Source organism: Caretta caretta, chromosome 2 (genome assembly GCF_965140235.1).
Source record: "Caretta caretta isolate rCarCar2 chromosome 2, rCarCar1.hap1, whole genome shotgun sequence".
Classification (NCBI taxonomy): domain Eukaryota; kingdom Metazoa; phylum Chordata; order Testudines; family Cheloniidae; genus Caretta; species Caretta caretta.
In genome coordinates, this window is record NC_134207.1 from 194,339,648 (window position 1) to 194,357,860 (window position 18,213).

At 40.2% G+C, this 18,213-nt stretch overlaps 1 protein-coding gene across 6 annotated transcripts in view; it reads left to right on the top strand.

Annotated features, from left to right (window-relative positions):
- Nucleotides 1–3,783: 3,783 nt before the first annotated feature.
- The window catches only part of TOPAZ1 (testis and ovary specific TOPAZ 1), a 101,781-nt gene continuing 87,351 nt past the window's right edge, over nt 3,784–18,213 (top strand). For 3 of the 6 annotated variants that reach the window (XM_048838657.2, XM_048838658.2, XM_048838660.2), the window contains exons 1-4: nt 3,790–6,353; nt 7,832–10,364; nt 15,790–15,857; nt 16,149–16,279. In XM_048838657.2, the coding sequence (XP_048694614.2) occupies nt 4,490–6,353; nt 7,832–10,364; nt 15,790–15,857; nt 16,149–16,279 (4,596 nt within the window). In that variant the 5' untranslated portion in view covers nt 3,790–4,489. Of the gene's footprint in view, nt 6,354–7,831; nt 10,365–15,789; nt 15,858–16,148; nt 16,280–18,213 lie in introns of all 6 variants that reach the window. The other 3 variants (XM_048838661.2, XM_048838662.2, XM_075125715.1) reach the window with 2 other exon arrangements.

Genomic DNA, 18,213 nt, shown 5'->3' on the forward strand with positions numbered 1-18,213 from the left:
AGGTTAAACAGGAGTCTGACAGAGCTACTTTTGAAGCAACACTCTTGCCATGATCTCATTTGATTTTTAAGTAGTATTTAAATCATATCATAATGAATATTCCATCATAAAAGTACACCGTGCTGCACAGAATGTGAACTGGGCCACACTAGTAACAAAATCTCTACCCTGATTTACTAAATGCACAGGCTGACGCCATACAGTATAGAATGAGTACAAACTGTGTTGTGGCCATTAGAAGTTTGTTTTAAGGAGAAAAGATTGGGGTATATTGAGAAAGAGACAGACTTAGGCATACAATGCCACATGAAAAGAAGTATGAAGTTGTGAGTGGGTAAGAGACAAAAATAATCGTCAGGAAAGAAGCATGGACAAAGCAGAGAGGAGGAAGAGGTGTAAATGAGAACAGAGATCATGGTGGGGTGGATTTATGGAGTGTATTACAGATGGGATGGAAAGTGGGATGGAAACTTGAAATTTTTGCAGAAGAGTGGAACCACGCTATTAGAGAGATCTGAGGAAACACTGTCAGAGTGTCAGGAAAGGAAAATGATCTCCATGACAGCATTTTGATTACCTGGAGGAGAGAGAGATACCAATAAGAGCAAGAAGGCTGGAGAAAGGGGTACTGGATAATCAAGGCAGGAAATAATCTTATCTTATTGAGTCTTTAGCCTTTAGAGGGGCAGAGGAAGGACTACACTGTCCCACTGTGTGCTACATTTTTCATATTTTATTTTGCATTAATTGTAGAAGGATTGGATCCTGCTTTCTTTTTATATTCTAAAGTACAATAAAGAAATTAAGGGGATCCTATAAAGTTGATTTAAGCCTAAAATGTAAGTACTTTGAGAACTGAGATTTCAAAAAACCTAGCAAAAACAAATATTTACATATTCTTTTAAATTCCAATTAAAACAGCATTTTTAAAAAATGTAGACACATTCCTCTATAGTGTTTGCAATCTGTATGTTGCTGAAGTGTGCTAGCTAATGCATGGGAACAAAAATATGAAATTGACTATACCTGAAAGTGAAAATAACTAGTTTATTTTATTGTCTTTATCTGAGCTGAATGAAAAGAGTGAACAGTGCTAATTGTGCAAATTGAGTCAGATTATAAAATTGTTTCCATTTTAATAACATAAGGTTTTAATAATAGAGGTAAAGAAATTAGATTTTATTAAAATATTTTTAACCTCACAGTGTCTCTTTAAAGTCTTGACTCTTCTTTCAAGAATTCTAAAGCACAGTCAAATTGAGGCACTTGGATGGGCCCGTTCCATGCCATCTTTTTTTAGAAAATTCTTTGAATGGAGCACCACCTGGTTTTGCAACACAATCCACATAGCTGCTGACATATGTCCTTTCCGGAGGTCTGCCTTCCCTTATGATCCTTGTAAAAGAGATTTTCAAGCAGCATGATTCAAGTCAGTGCTTACACTTCTTAACTGTTCCTCATTTTGAAAGAATCATTTAAAGTACACATTTACATTCATTTCACACAAACCTGGCTTGATCCCACTTTTCATTATTGTACATAGTTGACATCATAAATACTCAATCTGAAGCTACAAATCAATAAAGTAATTACTATCACATCATTTCATAGCTCCTCCTCTATTCCTTTCTGTTGTGTCTCTCCCTTTCTTGATCTTTGTTATGCACCTTAAAAGCCTGTGTTACACATCTGAGTTGGGAAAGGTTGAAATTTGCTCTCCAAATAGGTCAGACATTATACTTTTTTACAAATACCGGGTCTGAAGAATGCTGTTATTGCTGAATGCTGTATAGCTAAATCCCCTTATTGGATCTTTTTTGGTTCTGAGGACCTGGAACACCATACACTTCAGATAAAACCTTGGTTATCTGTACTCTCTGCCTTGATTAGCTTTAATTATCTGCCCACTGTCCTTTTCTGCAGCTAGTATCTTTAACACACACAGGCACTCAGTCTAAAAAAAGATCATAAGCAATAGAAGACTGCATACTGTTTGCTTCCCAGCCTACATGCTGCTTCTTCATTCACAGATGGCTTATGTTGAAAAATCTTATTATATTTCCTCTGCCTCATTTGAATTAATGATACATTATCTCCATTTTACAGATGGAGACATAGAGGCATTGTAAAATTGATTTGACTAAGGTCACATAATGAGCCAGTCAGTGGGACTAGTATCTAAATCTATTCACTCCCAGTCTGTACTCTTAACTCCTAGGTTACCTCATTAGTCCTATTATTTAGAATATATTAAAATACAAGTGTTTATTTACTATTCCTAGGTCCCAGGTCTAGAGTTCCTGAAACGTGAATGCTATCAGGCAACAAGTCAAGGTGCATTGGATTTTAATCAGGTGTCTTCTCTTTCAAAGAACATCCAAGAATAGTGTGGGACTATTGGGTAAAACACATTTGTTAAGGTATGTACAATGTTGGTGCCACTGCTACTATTTTTAGTTTAAAATGATTAAATATTGCTAAGTATAATTATTTTAATTTTGATAGCATGTGTTGGTAATGTAAAACTCCTTTAGAATAATACTATTCTGTACACTTATGAATTTTTAGAATGATTGCATAATTCTAAAACATGGAAGAATATTCTTCTCTTACTTTGTGAATTTTGTGTCTAACAAATGAACTATCACTAAATTTGAAACTCAAGCTGTCTCTTTGGCTATGTCTCTCACAAGCTAACAAACTTTCCACCATTGCAGTATTTACTAAGAAATACATGTCATCTCTTTGGAATTCTAACTTTATTAAAAGTAGATACAGAGAATGAGCCAAATTCTGTTGATATCTGTTGACACTGAATCTAGTTCATTGTGGACAAAAAGAGAAATGCAGGCTAATTTCTTTCACTGGATAAAGCGGTTTTTTACTAATTTTGAGATGAATACCTAATGTTCTTCAAATTCATGTTTGAGTACACTGCAAACTGGTTTGATTTTTAACAATAAGCATTTTGGGGGTTTTGCAGGTCTGTGAACTTATCGAGATAACTTAAGCAGCTACCAATCCTCAACTCGTGTTAGGTTGAACTACATTACTTAATGGGTTGTCAGGTTCCATTCCGGGCCTAGCCTATATTCTAATCCATATTCGTTTTAAAGTAAACTTTCAGACCGTATTTAGTATCGATAATGTGCTATTTGTGGTGATTTTGTATTTGAATGTCTTCCTTTAAAGAAACAAAAAGGGGAAACACTCCTCCACAAAAGGTAAGTAACCTATCACCTGACACAGCCAAGGGCTACTGCTGAGGAAGGGGGGAGGTTGAGATCCTAGACAGTTCCTCCCATTTTAGACAGTGGAGGGCCCCGCCATTTTTCCGTGCGTCTGAGGTGGTCTGTAGCCTCCACGCATTCCTTGCAAAGGGCCTAGAGATTCCTCTTTCTCTCGCCCGAGCTCTTGCTTCCTAATGCTGACTATGCCGCGCACGCTACCATGGGCAGCGGTGGTTGCACTGTTGTCTCCCGTTTACTCGATTTACCCCGCCCTGGCTTGGACCCAGCAGGGACCAACCTCCCTTCTAGCGAGCGTGGCAGCGGTCGGAAGCAGGTGCCCCAGGCCTACAGAGCCGTGAGCAGCTGAGCAGATCTCCTCGAGCTAGCGACAAGGAGCCGCGCCAGCGCCCAGAACCGCTCCCCGGAGAAGCTCGAGAAACGCTGCGGCTGCGGGGGGTGAGGCGCCTCTTTCACAACTCGGCCTCAGCCCTGCGCCTGCGCAGCTCCCCCCCCCCCTGCAGTGTGCGCCTGCGCAGGAGGCCGCGCCGCGCCCTGGCTGCTTCTGGGCGAGCGCGGGAGGGGGCGCGCGCCGCGGGGCGGGTGGCGGCGCGGCCTAGTACTGGCAAAGGCGCTGGCTGAGTGACTGGGGTGGCGGGGCGCTGCGGGGACACGGCTGGAAGCAGCAGGGTAGGCTGAGCAGACAGGCGGGTGTGAGAGCTGGAGCGGCTGCCAGCTGTGAGGGGCTGTAGGCAGCGGTCCTGCCCGGGGATCTGTATTTGAGCTCACAGGTCTTTAGTTCGTAGAGGGCGCGGAGTTCAGAGACCTCGGGGCGGCGTGGAGCCCGTGAAATCGGCAAGAGACTCCGAACAGCCCCCGGCCAGGAACAGCAGGCGGCTGGCTGAGGGCGGCTGTAACTGTTCCTCCCCTGGCCCTAGCTCGAGGGGGCGGTTTGTCGCGTGGGGGCTGGTTGATATGCACCTACTCTAGAGGCAGGTGGAGCTTTCTGACAGAATCCCGCTGCTCTGCCACGGGCACCATCGCTCAAAGTCTGAGCCCTCCTGGCGCATTGGGAGCTGTTTTTAGGAGGCTACTCAGGTTGTCCCCGAGTTTCCTCACCATCGGTCCTGCTCTCTCCCCAGATACTGAGGCTACTGCCAGGTTGGTTTGTAGTCTAGCTGCAGGACTGGTTTCTGCCGTGGCTGCTTGCTTCTAAAGGCAGTTTTTCTGCAGAGCCTGGGGGCCCTTTCCTTGCCTTCGGGATGCCACAGCTAAGACCTCGGAAAGTGCAGCTAAGTAGGGCGGCACTGACTGCTACGATGGAGCCCTGCCCACAACCTGTGGATGTAGGGATGGGTGCGCACTCTGGGGACTTCTCTGTGGCCAAGGGGAACCCTCAGCGGGAGGCAAAGAGAAAAGCAATGCATTCCTTATCCTGCTCTTCATCACCTATCCTGTTCACCAGGGTCCCATGTGAGCAGCTCCCAGCAGTAGCATCTATGGAGGAGCAACATGGAACTAATACGAGGCTTCTAGGTAAAAGAAAGGAAGGGAGACGAGGCCGCAGAGGAAGAGGCATTGCTGCTGGAGGCAGAAGAGAAGCAGCTTTACAGGTTTCAGACCATGCTGCAACTGAAGTCTGGGACCAGGTGATGGTGCCAGTAGGGAGGTGTTGGGAAAAGGCTATCCAGAGAAAGAGAGGACAGGGATTGCAGCAGTTTTCCTCTGGAACTAGGTTGGAAGAGAAATTGGCAACAGAGATTGAGGGAAAAATAAGAAGTAGCTCCTCAACAAATTTGGGACTGTTAGGAACCCAAGAGGGATTAGGAAGTCCAGGGAAAAAGAGCAGACATTCCTTAATGGAATTAAATTTACAAATTCCATGCCCCAAGGAAGAACTGATGAGCCCAGAGAGGAGTGTCAGATGCACCTTGTCAGAATCAGAAGTGCTGGGGCCTAGGAAGGATGCAGGGAGCCTGATGGCACTGGACCTGCAAATCTCAGACTCTGAGAAGGAAGTAGTGAGCCTGAGTGAGAGGAGCCGATACACCTTGGTAGAACCGGGGCTTCAGGAGGAAGTGAGGAGGCAGGGAAAAAGGGGCCGGCGCTCATTTTCAGAACCAAGAGTGCTGAGGCCCAAGGAGGGAGAAGAAAGCCCAGTGAAAAGGGACAGATGTTCGTTGGCAGGGACAGAGTCTTGGGGAAAAACAGGGAGCCTGGGGAAGAGGGGAAGGCGCTCCTCATCTGTCCCGGGACGCCAGGAGAAAATAGGGAGCCCAGGGAAGAGGAACAGATGTGTTTTAACAGAGGTGGGGGTGTCAGGGCCTCTAGATGAAAAAAGGAGCCTGAGAAACAAGGGTAGGCAGTCTTTGGTGGAAGTGAAACTAAGGAGCCTGGGGAAGAGAGGCAGACACTCATTGGCAGTGCTGCAGCCACAGAGACTAAGCCTCCGAGAAGAACCAGTAAACTCAGGAAAGAGGCTCAGGCGTTCCTTGCAACTACAAAGCTCAGGCCCCCAGGAGGAAGTAGGAAGCCTGGGGAAGAGGGGTAAGCAGTCGTGCACCACTGAGGAATCGCATCTCCAGAGCTCAGGTCCCCAGGAGAGTACAAGTAGCCCAAGGATAAGGGGCAGGCATTCCATGGTGGTACTGCAGCGACAGAGTCTAGGCCTCCATGAGGGAGCATGTAACCGAGAAAGGAGAGGCAGGAGCTCTTTTGTGGAACTATGGCTACCAGGGCCCCAGAAGGAAGCAGGGACATGTGGGGAAAAGGGTAGGACTTACTTGGAGGCGACAGGAACCTCAGAACACAGGAAGAGGAGCAGGGGCTCCTCAGCAGATGAAAGGGTGAAGATGGTGACCCGGGCTGCTTCTCAGCCAAGGCTGATATGTGGGAAGGATTATGAAGACCAGCACTGGAGGCCAGGCAGGGGTTCTGCTGCTGGAAATACTCGAGGGAGCAGACGAGGGAAGATTGAGCAGCAACAGGTTGTAGGGCAAGAAGTGGGTTCTACACCCGCTGATGATCTGTTCAGTAGTAGAATAGAGGACAATGGTGAGAGTCAAAAAGGTGGAAAGGAAGAGGCTGTGATTTCAGCTGAACTAAAGTTAAAGATCAGAAAGCCTAGTAAGATCTTATTCTGTATCTGCCTATATATTTGTTCGTTGCTATCTTATATCCATACCCCCCCCCCCGCTTCCTCTGCGTATATGTTGCTGTCTTTCTTGTTGCTCCTCTACTTTGTAGGATGCTGTCCCAATTGCTTTAAGTTCTCAACCTTATTGCCTCTTTTTAAATACCATTCAAAATAATATCCCACTAGCAACAGAAACAAAAAGTGCACTTGTGAGTGGTGGGTTTTTTGCATGTTAATAGTGATTTTCTCAAAGTGGGACAAATTGAACTAGGGAGATATTTAAAAATGAACAAAGTTGTAAATTTTGCTGAAAGATACAAAGTAAAATCTTCATAAGAGGGAGAGATTGTAAATATACCTGTAAAATTAATCCATTTGTGAAGGAATTTCTTTCCAGTGAATTGGAAACTTTGATCAGGTCTATGTCCATAAATATGCGGGTTGGGAACTAGGAGCACTGATGTTGCCTCTAATTTATTGATGGAAATACAAACTTTTTTCTGTATTCTTGTTAAAAATAGTAGTATGTATTTGAGCCCTTTTTCATATAGGCATGATTTATTGCAATAGGAAAAACTGTAATAATGAAATTATGACCTATTTTGAAAATTTAAGATCTTACTAAACAAGCACCTTAGTTTAGTGGTTTTCAACCTTTTTTCGTTTGCGGACCCTTAACAAATTTCGAATGGAGGTGCGAATCCCTTCGGGAATCTTGCATTGTCTGTGGTGTCGTCCCCCCACCTCCTCTGGGATCCACGGACTTCAGGTTGAAAACCATTGCCTTAGTTTAATTATTTTGTTACATTATGTAAAGTATTTTTAACTTTCTCACAAAGTTTTACCAGTATGTTTTGAGATTTGCAATGAAATGTTCACAAATAGTTTTTAGATCTAATGAATACTTCCTGTTAAAAGAACAGTAATTTTTTTAGTATAATAAAGAATTTGTCTTTCTGATTCTTCTTGAACAGGGACTGTAGTTCTAAAAAATTATTAATTTTTTTTTTGCTCTTTGCTCGAGTGATCTTGAACACATTGTAATTTTGAATATATTTATTTCAACACATGATATGTGAACAAAAGGTTTTACCTAAAATTTAAAAGTGGGAATAGTATCTAACATTTTCTTGCAAAAATATGTTAGTTTGATGTGCCAGTTGGGATATGTTTGAAGTTACTATCAGTTCTTTCAATTTTTTTTTCTTATAACAGCCTAGCGTTCTGTAAAGACTTTATATAACAGATATTTTAAGCCAGTTAATATGCTAGTTATTTTCTGTATGTAAAAATGTTAGTCAAAATGTAACACAACTACATTTCACCTCTATAGTTTTATTTGGTAGATAATAGTCTTGAAGAACCATGTTTGCAGTATTTTTTCTAAAAAGGCAATAGTTCAATTTTTTCTTAAAACACTTGTATTCGTGTGTAAGACTGACTGTGATTCTTTTTTTTTTAAAATCAGCAAAGAAAAAAATAACAGTTAAGGAAGACTCAGATGCACAGGATGGAAAGCAGCTAGAGACTAATCTAAATATATCAAAAGATTGTAACATAAAGAAACCACTAGTAGCGTGCTCTGAATATCTCCAGGTAGCGAAGTCAGATGGAACTCAGAGCAAGATACCAGTATGCCCCGGTTTAACAAGGGGATTTGCAGTACAGTGTAACAGGAGAAGAAATAGAATCACCAAGATCAGATGTTTACAGAATTTGGATGTAAAAGTAACTGAAAATAAAGTGACAAAGAGCAGACTGGTAGAGTCTGAGGATGAAAAGTGCAGAGAAGCCCCAAATTATCATAATAGCTTGCCATCCACAGTAGAAAAGAATCCAGTTGTAAAATTATATGACTGTCAACACCTTAATACATTTGTAAAGTCTTCAGTTGATGCAACCAACAGCAGTTACCAAATTGGTGGTGGATTCTTGCATGTAGCACAGGGTAAGAGAGAGAGTTTTTGTCCTGACAGTGTTATGGGACAGAGTGACATGAATAGCAAGCTTAATGTAATGCAAATTCCCACACAGAAAAGTATATCATTTGACAAAGAAGGAATATGCCAAAATAGAAAAAATAGTCAAAACGAAAACAGTAAGTGCTTGAGGGAAAGAAAGTGGAGTATTGATAGAAAGCCCAGGAAAAGGATGAAACTTTCTGAAAAATCATCAGTCCAGAATGTTCTCCCAGGTATGGACAACAAATACTGTGAATATGAGTTACATACGGAAGATAAAACTGTAACAACAGACTCTTTAGCAGTTTTAGAGTTAAATAGCAATAAAACTACTTCCTCATCTTCGTTCGATCAAAAATCAAATCCCCATCTAGAACCAAATACTCAAGGAGCACAAAATGGTTGTAGTGCCTCAGTTAATAGAAAAATGCACTTGAAACCCTGTACAACAGAAGATAGTTTTGAGAAGAGACTTGAGCTATCTGAAATTGCAAAAGGAGAAAAGGGTGGGTTTGATTCAGAAAGCATACAACAGCAAGACCGCTTGAATACCTCAAATAGTCCAGAAGTGGTTACTTCGGTCAGTGACTACATTTCTGAGTACTACAATGATGCCAGTTGCCAAAAGAGAGAGAAGATAGTGTCAAATGAAAAATTGATAAGTAATGTTGAGAAATTACAACTATATAGCTGTCAAAGAATAGTACCAATGTCTGGTAAAAACGTTTGGCCTCGTGAATCATGTGCTAGGACTTCTGAATGGTTTCATAAAAATCACATGTCTCTCCTGGAAGGAAAAACTTCAACTTCTGGTTCTCAGGAATGCTCAAATGAAAACAATACCGAAGCTGTAAGAGATATGGTTTTAACTGATAACTCCAGGCAATTAGATCGAAGTATGTTAGAGGCAGAAAGTGTCAAAGAATCTGCATGTAAAATAATAATGGATTCTAACATTGAATGTCTGACTTCTGTTAGAACATCAGAGTCATCGTTATTGGATATTTGTGGGACTTTGAGGGTCACCTGTAATGAAAATCTAGAGTCATCAGTGGATAGTAGTCCCATAGTTTCTAAGTCTGAAGGTGTCCATGAAGCTCAGGTGACCTTAAATTTGGCAGTAAAACAAAATGATAAAAACAAAGGAGCTTTAACAAAGAAAAATCTGATGATGGCTCTCCAGGATGGCATACCTGAAGATGACAATATAAGTAAAATGATTGTTAATCATAAGACATCAATGGTGAAAAAAGCAGTTACAATTCCAAACTTAATGAAAATGTTAAACACGGGAAATCTGTCAAATTTCAAAATTCCTTTACGCAAAAATAAAACTGAATCCAGGAAAGTGGACTATATTAGATCATTAGATAAAGAAACATACAGTCCACTGGAATGCCTTCACAATTCTGCTGCTGCTCCAGCAAGGCAGAACAGATCCAAGGAGAATTCCTCTAGGGTAGTCTCTGAGCAGCAACCTGTCTCTGAAGAGGCTGATATCTCTGTAATCCCCTTAAAGGAAAATGCTGACCAAATGAGCAGTAAGGACTTTGGCAGTGGTGATTCTGAAAGTCTTTCAAATGAAATGAATATACTTTCTGAACATGTTTCTACATATCAGTGTGCTTTTCTTGAGGGAGAATTGGAGTCATCTGCTCTTGAAGATGTTGTTGACTCTTCTGGTACTGCACATATAGATCAAAGTCACACACTAGATTATTCCAGTAAAACAGTTGACCATTCTGTTTCATTAGAAATGCATGATGATGATAAAAAGAAATCAAGAATGGATCTTGCACAGAATAAGATTGAAAACTTTCCAGATGTTCTTAAGGCTTATGAAGATGATATTCTTGTGATTGATGTAATTCAGGATGACCCTGACCTTTTTGGAACCACTGATGAAGGGGAGCTTGCATTCACAATGAACCATGTGACTGAAAAGCGCTGTAATATCAGTACTACCCCGGAGGAAAAACAAGATGTCAAGCCAAAATGCCTTGTCCTTCCAGAAACTAAGAATTCAAGGGATTACTTTAGGTATGCATATCATTACTTTACCTTCATAAAAATACTTGTGTAATACTGAGTATGTTGAGACATCAACTTAGTTTAGTCCAAGTATTTAGGTTTCTCCAAAAACGCTGTACATGTGTATGTTTAGCAGAGTGGGCAGCACAGTTATGCATTCAATGTGAACAGAAACGTTTTCATGAAATTGAAAAAAAAAATCAGTAAAAATGGACTTTGGGAATTGAAACATTTCTTGGCAAAGTTCTGAATCCTAACACAGTGTATGGTTACTGCATGAGAACCAGAAAGTAAAAGTGATTATAAACCAAAGTAACTGAATTGGTCAGGCTGAGTGAAATGAAAAAAAAATGCTGAAAAGTACATTAATTATTTAAAATTCTTTTTAAGTAAGGTGTGGGAGTAATACTGGTAATGCTGTAATGATGTATATGTGAATTATCTCATCAGTGTCCCTTAATGATAGCTTTAGGTTGTAGTATGACATTTCAAAATATTTATAACTTTTTCTGTGGCTGTAACTTCTGCTGTTTCTGCATTCCCATGAGTAAGTGATTTTGGCTATCCAAATAGTAACAATACATTTTTCTCACATGCTGAATAATTTTTAAAACTATCCTTTGTCTACTAGATTCTAGTCAGTATTTTTACCAGTCTTGCATTTTGGTGTTTGATCTACACATTGCGATCATAGTAGGGTTCAGTAAGGGGGCGAGAGCAGAATTAAATGTACTAGCAAACTTCTATAAATGGCAGCTCACCGTGTGTGTGATTCAGTAGTTGATCAGCCCTGAAGTTTTAGAGAATATTTAATAAGTCTCTCTAAACTCAAAATCTTTTTATAGCTGCTTGATATATTAGCTGTTGTACAAAATTGGTCTTATGAGAAAAGTATAAAACTTGCATCGAGGTTTATAGTACAGAATTTTCTCCAGACCTGAAGACAAGTGCCTTCCCCTTCAATTTTTATTTGCTTCCTCTTTGCTCCCTGTCGTCTTAACCTTTTTTAGGTTAATACTACAACTAATTGTAAATTTGTAAATTTTAAACTATTTTTTTTAAAATATTGCCAATTTCAAAACAGTCAAGGAAGATTTCAAGGTATCTCCCTCTTCCTTTCCTGAAACTATGGTGAACAAAGGATGAAAGTAGGAAGTTTGCTTAGTGTAGTGCTGAAGTGTGTGATTTAAATATCCATTTTAAAGTGTAATTTTAACTGTGTATCTTGGAATCTAACTTTTGAGAAAGTAAAGTAGCAGCAGCAGCAAAAAAAATCCCAACAAAAACAAATCCAAAGACCTTTAGGACAGTTTCTTAACTCATGCAGATAAATGTTGGTCTCAGGGTTTGATAGTTTAGTGCTCCAAGAAGGTGACATAATTATTAATAGAAAATGAAGTTTTCTGTTCCCAGAAGAAGTGATAGATCATTGTCGGTGTTGCAACAGTATTTCTCACATGTTGCCTTACCGCTGATCCTTAACCATGAGCTGAGGGAAATATGTTTAAAGATCAGTTCCCATACCCATTTATTCCTTGTCCTTTTTACTGTGGGCATCAAGGATACCAATTAATGGTGTGTTTCATGATATGAACATGCGTTGCTAAGAGCTGAATGGAGATCACATTGTTTCACGTAGATAATCGGGATGTCAGATAGTAATACTCAAATCTTGTCAGATTGAAATCCTGTGTAAAGCTTTGTATGCCCATTACCAAACTCCTGAGACATCCAGTCCACATGGGCTTTCATATGCTTATAACCAAGGGTGATAGCTTGTGGTGACTGCTGTAGTTTGAGATCCTAGTTATCACATGCTCATAACCAGGGGTCAGGTTGAGGAGGGGAAAGGTGGGGAGTGCTCTTCCAAGAGCTTCCCTCGTAAGGCACCAAAATGAGATACTACCCACCATGCATTTTGCAGATGTTCAGAATATATTTTTGCATGCCCTCTAAGCTCCACTGAGCTCTTTGAACTTGGCTCTCCCTTGATGGGGTTTCAGTATGCCATGGGCTTTGCTGGGCTCTTTGATTCGAGAAAAAAATAATTGCTGGTATCTCCCAAATGCCACCCTCTTTTGGCATCAAAATGAGACTTGACTCACAGTATATTGTATAGATCTGTCATTTTTCCTCTCCTTACATGAGGAATGAAATAATTGAAATGTCAACATTATTAACTATCGCTGGGGTATGAGTTAACACCTTAATGAAAGAACAAATATCAGACTTTTTGTTCCCAGACTCTAGAGACTGGATTTTTCTGCCTTGATGTTGTTTGGTTCACGTTTTTGATGTTTTCTTCACAACTATAACAGCTAGAAAATTTGTTTTTTAAATAGAAGCTGTGATTCTGAAGAAGAAAGTAGTAGCTTCAGAGAAGTGCTGGTACAGTTAATTTGTAGACCCCCCCACCCCACCCCACCCCACCTGTTGCAGAACCCAGGCTCATTCCAAAATACTCATCTTTGGGCTGAAACTTTTTGTTCGTGGTCTCTACCCCAATATGACTTCTTGGTGTTTGAAGGAGAAAAAGTCAGTTAAATTTTCCTCATTGTTGAACCAAAAAAAACAAATAAAAAAACCCCCTTAAACAGTCATCAGGGAAAGCTTGAAAAAACATTTGAGAACCGTTTAGTTTTACACCATATCATGATGCATATATAGCTGAAAATACTTTTTAAAGGGTGGCCTTAAATGTTGATATGATACAAAGCTGGCTAACTGTATAATGATTTACATAGCAGGGCTGGTCAAAACATACAAATGCTTAAAAGCTAGAGGAGTTTGTTCCACCCCTCAGGCCATGAGGCCTAAAGTAAAATACTCAGGGCTGGGAGCCTAAAACTTCTGAGCTCTTTTCCTTGTTAGTTGCTGTGTAATATTTACTTTTATATAATACTTCAATAAAATTTTCTTAGGTTTCACAGAATCTCTATACAATAGGTAAATATAACTCCCATTGTATAAATGGTGAAATTGAGGCTCATAAATTAAGAACAAGATTATCCAAGGATTAGATGTGGGCACACTCTCTAATTCAGGCCTGCCCAGCTGATGGCCAGGGTTGGCAGTTTGGTTGGTCCAGAAAAAGATGATACTTCACCCAGCTTGTCTCTTAAATGAAAATGTAGGATTCTGTATCTTGTCAGAACCTTCCCTTGATTTGCCATGGAAAGTTAGTTATATCTGCTTGCCATATTCTTGCATCATACATTCTATAATTTATGCTCTATAATTAGCTTTTTCCTCCTGACTCAAAATCGAGGAGCTAATAGACTGTTAGTGGTTATAATGGGCCAGTTCTTTCTTGTCTCTAGGCTTTTTTGAGGAATCAAAGCATTGAAAACACGTGAATGGTAGTTGCTGTATCCTGATGAATCTGTTCTCTATGTGCAATGGCAACTTTAAGGGTTTACCCTTTCACATTTTTCATCTCTGATAAGTTTTTGGACATAGCAGTGGAAACAGTTCTGCTTTATGAGTTCTAGCATAGCATTTTCTAGCTTCAGTCACAGTGATGAATTAAGTTGATACAATACAATATGCCCTGTGTCTTGTCTGTTTTGATCTCTTTAAGAATGACCCTGAGTCTGCTTTTTCAGTGTGTGGATGACAAACAAAGCCATCTCTTTTTGATCATTGTCTCCAGTGTTCAGACCTGACTAGCAAAGCAGTCTCCATGGTGAAGATCACCCAAAAATAGCTCATTTGCCTCTAACGCATCAACAAGAGCTCCTGTACTTAAACAGTAAAGTGTGAAAATCGTTCTAAATTCAGTCTTTATGATAGGGAAATCTCTTTTGCTACCCAGAATAGAAAGTTCACAGTTGTGGTTGATTCAATACACAATAATGTGAAGAGTTTCTTGTCTAAACTTGTCCTGCAGCGTGCCATTTGAACAGCCCACATTCACTATACCATCTAAATTCAAGCCAAGCATGTTTGACTGTAGCTATTCTAATTCCTAGACCTTCTAATACTATTTCTATGGGATACCATCAGCTGTTCTCTATTTCTAATGTGCTACATCAGCAAAGACAGTATATTTTCTGGTCCTGCATGAATGTGACGTCCATAGGCTCGTTACTCAGATGTAGGCCTATGAATGGATCATCAGCAAGTACAGTAATTAATCTCAATTTCTGAGACAACCTCAGTTGTTTCTATAAAGTCTTTCACACTGGATACTTATTTTAAGATACTTTGAGCCAAGATTTAGGGCTATTTTTGGCTTGCCAGTTGCAAAGTATTTCAAATCTCTAAAAATAAAATCATGTTTGGCAGGTAAGCAGTGATAACCAGGTAGCAAACTTCTGGATCTCTTGACATTCATTTTACAGGGCAGTTAATAATTGTGAACAAAATAACACATTGTCTGATCCTTTGAATTTCATATGACTAGCAAAGATGTCACATATGTGTTGTGGGGAGAAACAGGTATAAAAAGACTGCCTTTTATCAGAAAGCTCCATATAGTTTCTGCAAAGTAAACATGTTGTTTGACGTGAAACTCATGGATAATTAACTTTCTATGAATTTTTGTCAGTCCACTGAGGTATTTGTATTTAAGCCAAGAGTCTATATACATCAACTTCCGCATAATGCAAAACCTTGTACTCTGTTTGTTAAACTTCCCCAAGGTAGAATGTTTCTATTCCTATCTGCCCCCTCTGATCATCTTGCTAAGACTAGCAGCTCATTACTGCTGTGCCATGATGTTGCTCAATATGCCCCCAGGTGTCCCCTGTTGCCTTTTGCAGTTTCTTGCCTGCTGAGTAAGTCTGGTTGCACTTTTCAGATAACACTTTTACTTGTTCGTGGTTTCTGGGAAATAGTAATTTTTCAGACTGTACCAATTTATAAGCCACAATGTTTGTTGAATGCAGTACTCTTCTTTTCCTAGCTTAAATTGTGTAGTGTTGCCATACTGTGTTTCACTCCAGAAGTGGGTGAAGTCTGCGTAACATTTTCAGTAAATACCTTGTGGGATTCATCTAGCAGGAAAGTGTTATAAATATTTTGAAATTGGTGAACTGGTTAACTAACACAGTATTTACAAATCTTCCTTATTTTCTGTAACTGCTGGATTTGTCTGCCGTATGATGTGAAAGATTCCCCCAACAATATTTTAGGCAAAGGTGTGATGAGGAGAAAAGCCAAAATTGAAGAACTTTAATAATGTAAATATTAGTACTATACTTACGATAATACTAAAACAATTGTGAATGTGTTTAGAAGGGGGGATTTTCAAGGAAAGCAATATGTGACTGTAGAAAAACCAACTCATAGTGGGACTGTTATGCTGTAAACATGTTCTGTCCATAGCTGAAAGCATTCATTGTTGGACTGGAAAGCTTTGATTTTGTGTAGTTAGGTTAGATTAGTCTGCCTCTGTACTAGAGATTTTAAATGTACTTTTTGTTTAAAACAGAGAGAGTCCCATTCAAGAATCTGGAACATTGAAATCTGTCACAGATTCATATGATGCACTGCTGATAGGTAAGAATGGAAATTTTTAAAATGCGTAGTTAGGGAGAACAGATATGTAGGTAATCAGTAGCAAAACCCATACCTTAATTATTTTCTAAAATAAATTGGAAAATTTGTCAGATCAATAGTATCTTCCTTCTCTATTACTGTAATATTTACTTTGAAGAAACTCTTTTAAGCTTTCATATTGAAATAATTGTATACAAATTTCACATATAGAAAGAAATATGAGTTCTTAAATTTCATTGCTATAACAGCTCAGTATGGGAGACTTCGCAGTAATATGTTCCACCTTTTCAGCTAATGAGATTCAAAAACATGATTCCTCAAGTGGAAGCTGTCCCTTGGGAGGTGTAATTGAGGAGTCTTTCGAGGATGGGCAGCTGATTGAATCAGATGAACTCTTAAAGGATTCTCACATGGATGAGAAGGTACTAAAGAAAGTACATTGCATTATGTCACAAACTAATCTAGGCAGGAAAGATAGTAGTCCACATAGAAAATCCTAATTATTAATGGTATTTCATACTCATGTTAGACTTTAATTTTATGTAGTAAAGAGTACTGCTGCTTTTCTAAAGAGGGTTTTATTGATTACTTTAATATGTGCTGTAGACCAGGTCAGAGTCTTATTTGACAAACTATTTTTCTGTTTTGTTACTGACACTTCAATTTTAAAATTTTATCTTGAATAAGACATTACCATATCAATTATAGTAACATTACTCATGTCTTACCAATAATATAAATCATGTTATTCTAATAAAAATATGCACAAACACTGCATATATGTCCATTAAGACTGGTCTGTATATAACATACCTAACAAAAAGCAAGGAAGCGAAGTTATGGCATCAGATGTTCTCCACGTTGCAGCCTGCTTTGGACCTGCAGGGGAAGGAAAAAGAATTGCCTCACACCCCTCTTCTGCTGGACTTAAGAAGGGGAAGACAGTTGCTCTGTGGCTGATTGGTTGTGGCAGAAGGGATGCCATATAAGCTGATGGGCTCCCTAGAACCTAACAGGGGAGTTTATAAGCCCTTCCCCCTTCCCAAGGGGACCATTCTACACAAGGAAGAAAAATTCTTCCTTCCATCCCTTGAAATTAGAGTAGGACTGGGTTTTTTGGATCTTGTGGCCTCATGCTAATTACCTTTTTGAGTTTGGGAAGGAATTTCTCCTCACTGCCAGATTGGCCAGGGTGCTGTGGATTTTTTCACCTTCCTCTAAGCAGCCCGGGTAGGTTAAGTTGTAAAATTAATTCTGTTGCGTCTTGGCAGATGCTCAGCTCAGGTAGTGATCAACAGGGGATCTGATTCCCTAATAAACTGAAATTGGAAGCAAATTCGCTTTAGTGTGTGGGTGCTGTGTGGTACTCATGGTCTGTGATACAGAGGAGGTCAGATCTGGTGGTCCCTTTTGGCCTTAAACTGTGACTCCATCTCCTAAAGAAAATGGGGAATTGGGGTCAGGGCTCCTGATGTGAGAGGCAGTGGGTAGACAAACCCTCTCTTCATCACACACTTAACCCTCATATGAGGGAGGGCGATGATATGAGCAACAGGCTGGGACCAGGTAAACAGGGTGAGAGGAGTGATAATAGTACTTCGCTGTAAGGTATGGATTACAGAAGAAGGAAGAATGACCTGTACTAGATGAGTAATTCCAAGATAGCTCCTATATGTGTTACTTAATAAAGTTGCAGCCTAGTTAAGCCCCATTCCTGGTGTCTTGTCTTGCCTTTTTGTAGTGACCAAGACAGCAATATATGCCGGGGTGGCCAAACTGTGGCTCATGAGCTGCATGCGGCTCTTTTATAGTTACAGTGCAGCTCACGGAACCCCCTGCATCTTCACTGTTCTCCACCTATCAGACTTGGAAGTATAGGACCTCTGCCTTGCATCAGGGTGGTGGGGTAGGGGCTTCTGCCCAGTGGGAAGAGGCGTCTCAGGGCTTCAACGCCACGGGGCACGCCTGCTGGGGCTCAGGTCTTCAGCAGAAACAGGGTTGAAGCCCCGAACCCCAGCAGGTGCACCCCGGCTCTCAAACTAATGAAGATTGTCGTACGCAGCTCAGAGATTCAGTAAGTTCAGCAACCCCTGGTATATATCCTCTACTCCTCACCCCAAGGTATAAACCTTGCCACTTGAACAACCATCATATACCACATACAACACATCATATCCTCAACTCTTCCCCAGGGATGGAAAATCAGTCATTCATGTTTGGAGAAGGAGATGGTTAAATGGAGAATATTTGTTTTGAGTTCCCTTACCAATTTTTGTGTGTTCAGCAATATTTTCCTGTTTCTTCTTTTTCCTGGGGTTGTGGGGAAAAATCCAACAAACCTCAGGTGAAAATAACT